Raw genomic sequence first — 13,144 nt, 5'->3', positions numbered from 1 at the left:
TAGGAAATTGGTGCCTCGGGTAATCATTGGCCAGGAAAAGGAGCAGCCAGTAGAAGCATGTCATGGCTTTAAAAGAACAGGTAGGAAACGACCAGACTTTTCTTTTTTTCTAAGGTAATTACTAGTGAGGAGACATGGTGCGATTCTTAGGAGCCTGAAAGCAAACATCAATCAAGCCAATGAAGATGCCATCTTTAATTGTACCCCCAAAACAAACAAAAAAACACTTATCAAATGAAACTAAAAGATCAAGATGATGCTCATTTGTTTGTTTTTTAGGTGAGGGGCATAGTGCATTTGGAGTTTACCCACCAGGTCAATCAAGTTTTCTACTGAGAGGGTCTGACAAGATCATGTAACAGTGTGTGACAAAGAAGACCTGATTTGTGGCAGACGAGGGACTGGGATTTCCACCACAACAACGCACCTGCTCAGGCAGCTATCTCAGTGCACCCGTTTTTGGCAAAAAACAGCATGCCTCTCTTGTCGCTCGCACCTTACTCACCTGACCTACCTCCATGTGACTTCTTTTTGTTTCTATGAATGAAGAAGGACATGAAAGGGCAGCAACTTCAAGGCACAGAAGAGGTGAAGAAAAACATGAGGGAGGTGCAGTCAGCCATCCAAACAGATGAGTTTGGAAAATGTTTCCAATAATGGAATCACAGATTTGACAAATGTATTAAGTTTAATGGAGAGTACTTTAAAGATCATAAGGTTGTTTTGTAACATAATAATAATTAATAAATACATAGCTTTGAAAAAATTCCACTTTGGGGGGCTACCCCCTCATATATACGCCATGTATGGGAACATGAAGAGAACAAAACAGTCATGAACTACATTTGATAGTATAAATGTAGTTGAGACTATGGATAGAGACAGCAAAGGCGAAGAAGGATTGTTTAGATGAGGGTTCAGAATAGCAACAATGAAACACAACTTTCCTCTACTTCCTAAATGCTCCCCTCCCCTCATCAAGATCCCAATTCCACCTTACAAATCTAGCTGAACCAGAGGATGTACACTTGTACAGATAGGAAATGGAAACACAGGGAATCCAGGAAGATGATCCCTTCAGGACCAGTGGTGTGAATGGCGATACTGGGAGGGTGAAGGGAAAGTGGGGTAGAAAGGGGGAACCAATTATAAGGATCTACATATAACTTCCTCTCTGGGGGGTGGACAACAGAAAAGTGGGTGAAGGGAGACATGTAAGATATGACAAAATTATAATAATTTATAAATTATCAGGGGTTCATGAGGGACAGAAAAGTGGTGGGGGGATGAGGGGAATGAGGAGCTGATATCAAGGGCTCAAGTGGAAAGCAAATGTTTTGAGAATGATGATGGCAACACATGTGCAAATGTGCTTGACACAATGGATGGATGGATGGATTGTGATGAGTTGTATGAGCCCCCAATAAAGTGATTAAAAAAACAGAATAGGAAGAAGTTGCAGAACTCGGAAGTTGATTGTGCCCGAGGCGGAGAGTTCAAAGAACAGGAGGAGAGCTAAGTGAACGAAAAGAGGTCCCCAGGGGTCAAAGCTGAGGGGTCAGCTTAAATGTGACAGGACCCAGGAGACCCCATTAGAGAACAAAATACTTGGGCAAAACAATCTTCATTTCCCCTCCTGAATTGACATGACATTATGTCCTTAACGTCTTCATCCTAGTTCAAATACCAACTCATTTTTCTAATTCTTATAAAAAGATGCGATATTTCTCTCATAAATATCATGGCATTTTGCTTATATTGCTTTTTCTGATAGCCACTTTAATTAAAGTCAATCAGTATTTATTAAATATATACTGTATACCATTTAATGAATACTGGATACACATGAGTGAATAGTACGGGCTAATATCTCTCTAGAACATTTACAGTGGAGGTGTGGGATGTTAGTAAGCAGGGGTAGAGCAGTAGACATAGTAAATATAATATAGAATAAAAAATATATATGTTATAAAGTGACAAATGCTAAGGGACAAATTGATGTATGAATCAAAATAAGGGAAATGAAGAATGAACGTGTTCGCTGTCATTTTTTACATGGAAGTCGTCTTTGAAAAGGTGGCTTTTACACAGAAGATGCGGTACAGCTAACAGAATCAGGACAATGGTTTAAATAGAACTCTACGTAGAGAAGACAGCCCGTCACAAAGGCCTGACCCTGGGAGCGAACTGGATGTAGTCATCAGAAATCAGGGCGTGGTGAGAAAGGAGACCTGAGAAGGGAGTCATAAGAGGCAAAACCACAGAGGGAAGAGGGAAGTTAAGGTCACTGGCAAGTTGGGGAGATTTGGATGAGTGGAGATCAGAGGTTGGGTCTTATGAGTTCACTGTAAAGATTGGCTTTTATCCCCACTTTGGTAGGGAGTCATTGTAAAAGTTTTGACATTAGATAATGCCTTAACAGTTAAAGATGGCATCTGACTTAAGGGTAAAAAAATATATCAAGCTGACTGGTTAAAATTCAACTGTACAGGAGCAGGATTAGTTCCAGAAAGACTATTTGGGAAAATGCTGAAGAAAGAAAACAAAGACCACTGACATGCTGTCTGTCCTGACTCGCAGTGACTCTTTACAGGTTTCTGAGACTGAAAACCTCTGAGAGCAGGTAGCCTCGTCTTTTTCCCATGGAGCAAGCAATGGGCTCGAACTGCTGCTGACCTCGAGCCCCACCAGAGCTTCTTACGACTAAGGCAAGGGGTTGGTCATTCGAACAAGATAGCAATATTGTTGGTGAGGAAAAGGGTTCAAACTCTGGAATTATTTTGAGGGGAGAACTGACAGAATGTCCTGGCAAACAGAATGAGAGAAAGGGGGGCTGAAGAGTATTGTGAAGTATCCAGGAATTACCATAAACTGATATAATTTAAGTAATCACTGGCTTGAGAAACAATTTATTGTTGAAGGTACTGTGGCTCTGAGTCAGACTTGATTTCACAGCACTGTTTGGTTTTGGGTTTTTGTTCACTAGGTTACAACATTCTTGAGAAAGCACTCTCTAATTTCATTTCTGTTCTATAGAACCAATACATTCTGTGCATAGAATTAATCTGTGCACTTTCCCGATTATTAACCAGGGTCTGGATGACGTAATGCTATAGATGGGGAGCCTGGTATCAATAGAACCAGCAGTTCTAAAGGACAGGCTGGCTTTTCATGTCCATTTGTGTAGAAGACATATAAGTTAGATATGTTTAATCTAATAGGTACATGAATATTTAAAAACTTTAGTTATACCACCAGAACATTGCAAGTTAAAATGTCTATTTTTTAAAATTTGTTCCTTGTGAATATTGTTCAGCTCTGGTTTTTGTCATTGTAGCTGGTCTCTAAAATGTTGTAATCTTCATATAAGTGATGAAATACGTTCACATTTAAAGGATCGTCTTTAAATTTGCTTGTCATTTAGAAATCTGTTTCTCACTTCTAAGCTTACACTAAACCTTTCCAACTTAGCATCTTATGTAAATTTAATGAGCATTTTCTCACTCTCATCATCCAGGCCATTGGGTCATTGATTCTTATTTCTCTTTGTGCTTTTAGAGCAAAGAGACTGTCTCAATCCATCCTTTCCAGTCTTTCCGGTTTATGGACAGTGCTTTCCTGTTTTCATTGCACTTTTATCATTTATTCTCTTTTTAAAGCTATTATGAAAGATTACTGAGCTAACTAACCTGTTTTCACAGAACAGTTCTCATTCTTCCTCTTTCTATCCTAAGATTATGAAAATATTTAAATCAGGGTGACGTTACAATTCCGGAAGATCAATGAAACAGAAGTGGGAATAATTAGATTAATTATTAAGTAAATAACTACAGAGATGATAATCTAGCATAACATCTATGTAATGAGAGGCTTGATCGTTGGCAGAAGTTAAAATTGACTAGCAACTGAGACACAAAGGAAGACGAGTGCAGAGGCACAGAAGTAAAATTTAATTGAATGTAACAACATAATACATTACAATAAAATAAAATAAATGCTGGGTACTCTAATGATATCCATACTTGTTTTATTAATTCCAATATCTATAACACCTTTATAAATATTTTTCTTGAAATACAAATGTAATTCTTAGTCCTCCTTTTTAAACTCTCCATTGGTTCCTCATGATTTTTCAAAAACAAAACAAAAATTAAATATTTCTTCAGGCACATAGCATTTGAAAGAATTTATTATTATCAGATTCTCACTACAAGAAATGTTAAAGAAATCCTTTAACAAAAAACCCACTGCCATCAAATCAATTTTAACTCAGAGTGGCCCTAAAGGATAGAATACAGCTACTCCATAAAGTTACAAGGCTGTGAAGCTATACAGAAGAAATAAAAAACAAATTCATGAAGAATATAACAAATAGAAACTATATAGATAGACATATAGGATATTTCCTATTATTAAAATATATTTTAAATAATTGAATAATAACAATATATTATTAGCTTTTAAATATATCTGTATAAAGGAAATATATGAAAAATAACAAAACTGACAAGAAGAAAGAAAGAGAATTAAACTATTGTTAAGCTCCTTTGATGTGTACATAATATTACAAAACAAAAACTCACTGTTATGGAGGTGATGATGACTCACAGCGACCCCTGTGGGTTTCCAAGATGGGAACTGCTTAGGGGGGTCGAGTGCCATCTTGACCTCCTAGAGCTCCTGGTGGTTCCAAACTGCAAACCATGCAGATCCCAGCTCAGCATGGAACCGTAAGATGACTTCTATATAGACGTTGACTACCAACCCGCATATTGTTGTTTAAAGTGCTTGCTTGCTGATCAAAATGTTGGAGGTTTAAAACCCCAAGCTGTTCCTCAGGCAAAAGATGTGTCAGTCAGCTGCCATAAGCATCACAGCCTGGAAGACCCTATGAGGAAGCTCAATTGAATTGAAAATCAACCCAAAAGCAAGGAGGTTGGATTTTTTTCTATTAAAAAAATTATGTTTTAAATCTTAATGAGTTTCCTCCTCAAGTTAGAGTTAACCTAATGACACGGATGGAGAACATCTTTCTGCACCTTCATTTACTGGTGGGGCTCAACTCACAATGAGAAGGAACAGCTTCAAAAGAACATGGCATATGTGAAGTTAAACTCTGAAAAATTAGAAGTTGTAAACAAAAGAAATGAAACACATAAAGTCCAATATCCTAGATATGTAACAGCCAAAACAGGCTAATATTGACCAATATTTTTTTGTCAGATAGTCATAGGGATTATTATTTCTAGTATGACAAATTCAAGAGAATTGATTAGTAGATAATATCAAAAGGAGTATTTCAAGATCTATCTTGAAGTATAACGCTGTCTGTGATAGGATGATATCTACCAAGGACAATGAAGCCAGCAAAATTATTATTCAAATTCATACACCAACCACATAACTCTTCAGCTTGAACTTCAACAAATATAAAATAAAGATGCACTGATAGTGATTCATGATTAAAACTCCAAAGTTGGAAATGAAAAGGAAAAATCAATAATTGGAAAATATGGCCTTAGTGATAAAGAATGCTAGAAATCATATAATAAAATATGTTTAAAAGCAATAACTTCATTATTGCAAATATCCTTGTTCAAAATATAAAAAGCCTCAGTCCATATAGACTTCACCATGAAGAATATGGAAGAATGAAAATGACCTCATCTGCGTGAAATGACAATGAAATAATGCAATAGCATCAGTCAAACCAAGACCAGGGGCTGACTGTGAAACAAACCAAAAACCTCATAGGCAATTTCAGGATGAAGCTGAGAAAACTAAATACAGGTTCATTAGCATCAGAATTCAATTTTTTGGTATATTGTACTTGAATTTAAAGATCATCTCTAGATGTTCTGCCTTGAACACGAAGAACCAAAGAAAAGATGAATATAGGATAACATCAAAGGACTATTAAAAAGACAGGAAAATAGAGAATAGCAAAATCAATGTCATAAAAGACTCAGAAGCTTGCTTTTGAGCATACAGTAGCTAAAGTAACTGGTAGAAATGAAAAAATAAGTGTGAGAAATTTTTATATATTATGTTTCTTCTAAAAGCAAAACAGCACCAGAAAAATTTCTCCATATTGGTGTGAGTGGCTTAAGAAAAGTAAAATTGAAATGGACCTGACATCTTTCATGACAAACAAGTGCATTTCAAAAGAAGAGATAATAAAAGATCTTAACCAAACACGGCAGCTTGAGAAGACAGCGGAAAACAGTTTAACAACATGTGGAAAGTCCTACAGTTGGAAAGCCCCAAGGGCAGAAGAGGGTGAGCAGATGTCAAGCTGAACGAACTGAAGAAAAACAGTAAGCCTCCAGTTAAAATTGAAGGATTCTACAGACAAAATATTAAATTATATATACATCAAAAGAAGATGGAAGGAATACACAAAGCACCCATATCACAAAGATTGGTCTGTATTTAATCACTCAGTAGGTAGCATTGTATCAAGAACAGGTGATACTGAAAGAAGCCTAAGTTTCACTGAAGGTGGAAGTTAAAAACAAGTTTTCAGAAATTGGAAAAATATCAAAGTAAACACTTTAAAACTCTCATGTAGCAGTAGAAGCCCTCACTAGTGTACCTCAAGAAACTGGCATAACCTACCCAACCAACTGAAAGATATCCATGTTTGAGCCCATTCTTACTGGCAAGTAAAATTTTGCTGAAGATAATTCAACATCGTCAGGGAGCTGCACGTGGGACATCTTTACTGATGTCTAATTAGTCTTGGCTGAAAGCAAAGAATACCAGAAAGATGTTTACTTGTGTATCACAACTATGAAAAGATGTTGAACAGTGTGGGCCATTACAAACTATGTATTACACTGCAAATAATGGGAATTCAGGAACACTTAACTCATTCAAACAGCACAAGGGAACAGTATGCAGGCAATCAGGAAAGGTAAGCATCAGGGCTGGACCTTCTCACCATACTCGTTCAACATGTATGTGAAACAAATAATCCTCAGCCTGGATGAGATGGAAAATAATGTGGCATCAGAATCTGTAAAAGCCTCATTAACAACTGGCAACATACAAGTTAAGAAATATGCTTGCTGAAAGAAAAGAGGGCTTGAAGCACTTACTGTTGAAGACCTACTACTGCCTTCAATATGAGCCACAACTCAATTTAAAAAAACATGAATCCTCACAACTAAGCCAATCAGGATAAACGGTAGAAAGATTTCATTGATCAGAGATATAATTGGATCTACACTCAATGCTCATAAAGTCAGCAGTCAAGAAATCAAATGACAGTCACATACTGCAGTGGGCACATCTATTGTATAAGTTTCTTTAAAGAGTGAAAGAGCAAATGCGTCACTTTGAGGAATCAGACGTGCAGACCCATGCCATGGTGTCTTCAGTTAGTTCATAATAAAGGAAGATCAGAGAGGATTTATGCGTTTACAATTAGAGGGTTGGAAAAGGATACTGAAAGAATGATGCCATCACAAGCAAAAGTCTTTTAGAAGATACAGCCAAAATGCTTCTTCGAAGCTCGCCTGGTGAGACTGAGTCAGGAGCGTCCAGTCTTCAGAAGAAGACATCATGGGAGGTAAAAGACACGGTCATTGTAAATGAATAAGACACTTAACAGGATGGACTGACAAAATGGCTGCAACAGTGGACTCAAACATAACGACTTTGGTGCTCTGTTCTGTTGTGCACAGATAGGTCTTCACGCAAAGACTTCTAATGACACAGAACTTAATGTCGCCTATTTTAATAAAACACCAAAACACACTTTTTAATCATTGCACTGATGGGTAATTGTACATGGGGGTTTCTATTAAAACAGTTCATATTTTTATATATTATACGTCAACATAAACTCATTGGCAATGAGACAGTCACTACTAGAATGCAAAAGTAAAAGCATTTTTATTAAAAAGGGATATGTTTTCTAGAAAACCGTATTCGTAATTTTAATAAAACAGAAACAATATTCAATCTATAAAGTACAAACCAATCCTAATGGGTACAATTCATAACATCCTAAAATTGATGACTGGAGACATTAAACCTACTTTAACAATTATTTCAGCTCCAGTAAAACAAAATTCATTGCCATATAAGTAAGAAATAATGAGACACATGCTAGTGTTAAAAACAGAACCGGGGGAGAGAGGTACAAAGAAACATCATTATCCTGGCCCAGCTAACTACAGAAAAAAAGTTCATGCAAGAGATCCTAGCTCTAAGTCTAATTATTGTCCCAAACAAAGAAATCTATCCACTACCATTGAACCAATCCCGACTCCTTGGACAGAGGGGAACTGCCCTTCTCTTCCTCAGGCTGTGTATCTTTAAGGAGCCACGCCCGTCTCCCTCGGAGTGGGCTGGTGAGATCCATCCAGTGGCTTTTTGGTTACTGGCTGAGCACTTAACCATTGAACAACTACCATTCAACCCCCACACTATATCATCTTAAGTCTCATCTCTAGTTTTTGTTTATTACTCTTATTTCCAATAAAAGGCTTAATTCCCAAAATGTTCCCATATTGTTTATAAAATATACATAGCAGGTCATTGCCTATATCCTTCTACATTAGCCAACCAAAATAAACAAATATTTAAGAGCTACCACTGAAAAATAATTGTCACTATACTAGTCTGTTTTCTTATTGTTAATAATATCTGACGTTTATATAACACCGTTTGTACAGCAATCTCATATTGTGTCTCCAAACATTTATTCATTAGTACTTCCAATATTTCTATGCATGGTTTGGCAAATAATCATATCTGGTCTTCTACTTTATAAAACAAAGCCCTAACTCTTAAAGTGGCATGAGCCTACTAACTTCATATTTTCCAGCTCACAGTCCATTTCTATCTGCTAGGAGGAGGCAATACATAGAATCCACGCAGCATGAAGCAATTTGACTTCCCTGCATTGTGAAACAGCCAAGCGGCATTTGGGTCTTATTTATTCCCACCTTTTTGTATGCGATCCAGTCAAACACCCTGTCAATATCAGTTGCCTGTAGCACTTCCTGTGAGACCGGATGGGAACTGGCCAAGCCATCAAGCAGCATCACTTCATGCAGAACATCTGTCAGGAACCTCTGCTTTTCCTGCAATACAGATGAGTCAATATCATAGGTGATTCAGGGTTATGACAGAATGTGTGTGACAACTGCTACAGAATATGTGTCACTTAATTGATGAAGCTCATTAGTCTTAGATGGTGAGACTCAAGTGAAACCCAGTAAATAAAATGCCTCCTAAGTTACTTGAAAATGTAGGCGGCTGCTTTGAGCACGGCATGAAAAAAAATCAATGAACTACTCTGGGCTCTAAAGAGATTTTTTTTTTTAAATTGACTCTGTTTAACAGTGGGGAAAGCAAAATTTGGACAGTGGACACATAATGAAAGTGGCTAGGATACAGGCTTCGTGGGGTGTGCTACAACATAAAGACGACAATCCAGGTTTCACAGTGCCTTTGTAAGTGCATTCAGTATAAGAATACTAACTAGATTTCAGGCTTACAGTACTGTCTCACTATTTAGTATCACTAATCTCTAATACCATGTGAACAGGTCATCCTCCCTCCCCTTTCCATGCCCCCTGTGAGTGAGCGCGCACACACACACACACACACACACACATTCTCTCTCTCTCTCTCTCTCCCCCCTTAAGAATGTGAAGAGAACACAAGTAATGAAAGATATAACATATGTGATGCATATGAGAATTCCAAATAACAAACACAAAGCAGATAACAATGCATAAGAATAATAATTTACCATGAAATTATAAAAAGTCAAAATTACAAGACTTCTCTTCTGTGTATCATTGAGATATCAGTCTCTACTCTATTAAAAGTAAATTTATTATGGTAGAAATAAAACACAGTAAAAAGTACTTTTCTGTTGTTTTGGATTTTAATATATCCTCCTTTAAGGAAGTGGCTTGGGTTTTGTCGCCAGCACACCAAGGATGCTGGCAGCTCTTAGTCCTCCTGGCCTCCTGCCTCCAAGGGGGGAGGAGTGAAATCAAAAAGAAGGTGCAAGGGATAACAAGGGCTAACTAGCCCCCAGACAGTTAGGAGCTAAAGAGTATCATTATGGAGATTAAAGGCTGCAGAGTTAAATTGCTCAAATCATTCTGAGCTCAGTCCTGGAGCGTCCCAGGTTTGAGCCAGCAGATAAACAGTATGTTATTTCTGAGCAAGTTTTAATTTCAAGCTGAGAGAAGACTAGTCCTGGAGTTAAATAAAATAGAAATGGAGAATAAATATACCATGAAAAGAATAGTTAACTAGCACATGTAAGTGTACATTCCTTTTTCTCATGCTTTAAAAAATATTTTGTTCATCATTGTTTACTTTGTACAGTTCAGTGGCTATATATTGGGCTTATTTATTCCTCTTTTACATTAAGAGTTCTACAGAAATCAGCTGTATTCTCTCAAAGAGAGCAATGCTGAAACAATTGAACCAAACCACATTCTCAATTACAGAGGAGTGCTCCAGATCCCGGGAGGCCATATATAAGAAGTTTACACTTGACTGAATTATATGAGAATATGGCATAAATAGGCTATATTTCTTCTCAAATAAACGTCCTACTTCAAGGCAAATTAAATAAAATGCAAATAGATATGATAGTTTAAATGGTTAATAATAAATAAAATAATACATACATATCTCATCTTGAGTCTACTAAAAAAGACATACTCAGGCTTTAGACAAATGACCTGGATTGATATAATAATGGAAAATCATGCACCAATTCAAAACAATTTTACAATTGATTTACTTCTAAGCAAATGTTCATACCTGTCATTCATGTAATTTCAAAATGTGCATTAAAAGTTACTTGATTTAGAATTGATGGAGGAAATTATAAAATATATCATTTTACTTCAACTTGACTAGTGAACATTTTTAAGAAGTACTAGCTGAAGGTGAGCTATCTCCATTCTGAAGATAAAAAGATACATCTTCAAATAGTGGTCACCTCCTGTAATACCTATTCCTCACACAAATAATCTAAAACTATAGTATATAAACTGAGTGTAAAATGATGCTTTATTTGAATTCAAGTTCCTAATATTTAGCAATACATAATACACACATTTATCAATATTAAAAATTATTATCAATATTAAAAGTAGTAACCCCCTTTTAAAAATTTGTAATATTTAAATGATATTAAAAATGGTAATCTTAAAAATAAAAACAATCAAATTGTAGGAAATTTTGTCATATATCAATTTTGTTATGTTATATATGTACAGTGAATATTTTTATACCAATAAAAAAACAAACATTTTCTTTTCGGTAAGTAGAATGTCCATAAGCCATGTGTAAATATAGTACAGTCAGGTTATTAGCAAAACAATTCATCTACATGGTTGGAAAAAAGGATACTGTGTAATTGAGAAAAAAGGCTTATGTGCATAAAGAGATGAAAAGCAAGGGAAAAATCCTGGCAGGAAAACCCTCACAGAATCCTGAAGAAGGAGTACCCTCAACTGAGGAGAAAGCGAGAAAGATCCTAGCCAGAGGCAAGTCCAATTTCAGAAAACCTCAGAGTCTCAAGGGGAAAACATACTAATATTCTACAAAGACTTATGCCTATGTCACTACAAAATTTAAAATTATATACAGCATCCTAATTTTCAGTGACCCTCCTCAGCAGCAACAGGAAGAACAACAACAAGAACAAAGGAATCACTAAGTATTGATTCATTGTCTGTTGTTTACCAGGGGTTGGGAACTAAAAACAAAGTCAAACTTAATGAGCTTCTATACTATGACCCGGCATGGCATCCGGAGCCCACACTGACACACTGAAAGTAACTTTTTAGTACAAGAAAAGATGGATGGATGTCTGTGTTTTGTAGGGAAAAAAATCTATCTGTGGTGTTTAGTCAAAAGCTAATTTTATTTCATAGTTTAATGTCAAAGGGGTGGCCAGTCTACCATGGTCACAGAATCAGCAAAACAAGCCAAATTGAAGAACCTGAGTTATGTTTAAAGGGGACTTAATGTTAATAGGTGCAATGATTCCTATTATTACAATACAAGCACTGTATTAAGTTTTTTAATATCTGCATATCTAAATAGTTTCCGTAATCTCTTTGATACATATTCTTTTATAGGAAAATGCATGTTGAAGGATGAGTTGCTCAGATGGATAGGGGAAGCAGCTCAAAATGGTAAACTATAATCAGAGAAAACAATCTAGCACAAGGATTGACATACAACCGCCTCCCACAGGGACAAACAACAGAAAAGTGGATGATGGGAGACAGAGGATGATGTAAGATATGAAAATAATAATCTATAATGTATTAAGGGTTCAGGAGGGATGGAGGGAGGGAGAAATGAGAAGCTGATATCAAACGCTCAAGTAGAAAGAAAATGCTTTGAAAATGATGATGGCAACATATGCAAATGTGCTTGATACAATGGATTATGATAAGAGATGTAAGAGCCCCCAGTAGAAGTATTTAATTAAAAAAACCCACCAAACTCCACACTGTTTGAATCCTCAAATACCAACTTAAAGAGTTTGGTTTTTAGACAGTAGCAGAAATAATGTACAGTAAAAGTTATGTCTTTGTAAAATTAACTTAACTGCAGTATTCATGGAGGTTGGAGGTATGTAGACAGGAGACAGGAAGTGGCCACAGTACCTGAGAGAGCTTTTGGTGGAGTATTAGAACAGGTGTTAATGAAAGATGGGTGGAGCTCAGAGATAATCTTTAATGATAATTAAGTTGACATTGATGTCTTAGTCCACTTGTAAATGATGGGGACGGAATTCTCAGAGATTCACATGGCTTACAAAATGAAAGAATAATAAAAACAAATTAAAAACCATGAAGTCATTAACAGGAATCAGAGAGAAAGTTTGGTTTGGAGGGCAAGCTACAAGGTCAGCTATAATATCCTCTGATGAAAGGGACCATGACTCAAAAGGAGATGCACAACAGGCAACTACAGGGAAAGCCAGAGTCCCGGAGCAAAGGGAAATGGTCAAAATGTTGCCAATAAATTGTAGTTTGTATAGAAAAATCAATGTAATGTCAGAATCTATTTTTTATTTCTTACATTAGCATTTCATTCGTTAGCATTTACCATTATATGTGGAAAGAATTAGAATTATTAT

At 36.3% G+C, this 13,144-nt stretch overlaps 1 protein-coding gene across 1 annotated transcript in view; it reads right to left on the bottom strand.

The window, feature by feature from the left end:
- The window catches only part of LOC142452538 (thyrotropin-releasing hormone-degrading ectoenzyme-like), a 187,329-nt gene that overhangs the window by 148,532 nt on the left and 25,653 nt on the right, over positions 1–13,144 (bottom strand). Inside the window, exon 4 of the mRNA XM_075553813.1 lies at positions 8,958–9,095. Within this exon, the coding sequence (XP_075409928.1) occupies positions 8,958–9,095 (138 nt within the window). The remainder of the gene's footprint in view (positions 1–8,957; positions 9,096–13,144) is intronic.

The sequence above is a fragment of the Tenrec ecaudatus genome, chromosome 7, assembly GCF_050624435.1.
Source record: "Tenrec ecaudatus isolate mTenEca1 chromosome 7, mTenEca1.hap1, whole genome shotgun sequence".
Classification (NCBI taxonomy): domain Eukaryota; kingdom Metazoa; phylum Chordata; class Mammalia; order Afrosoricida; family Tenrecidae; genus Tenrec; species Tenrec ecaudatus.
The sequence above is the reverse complement of the archived record's forward strand: the minus strand, read 5'-3'. Positions and strand labels throughout refer to the sequence as shown.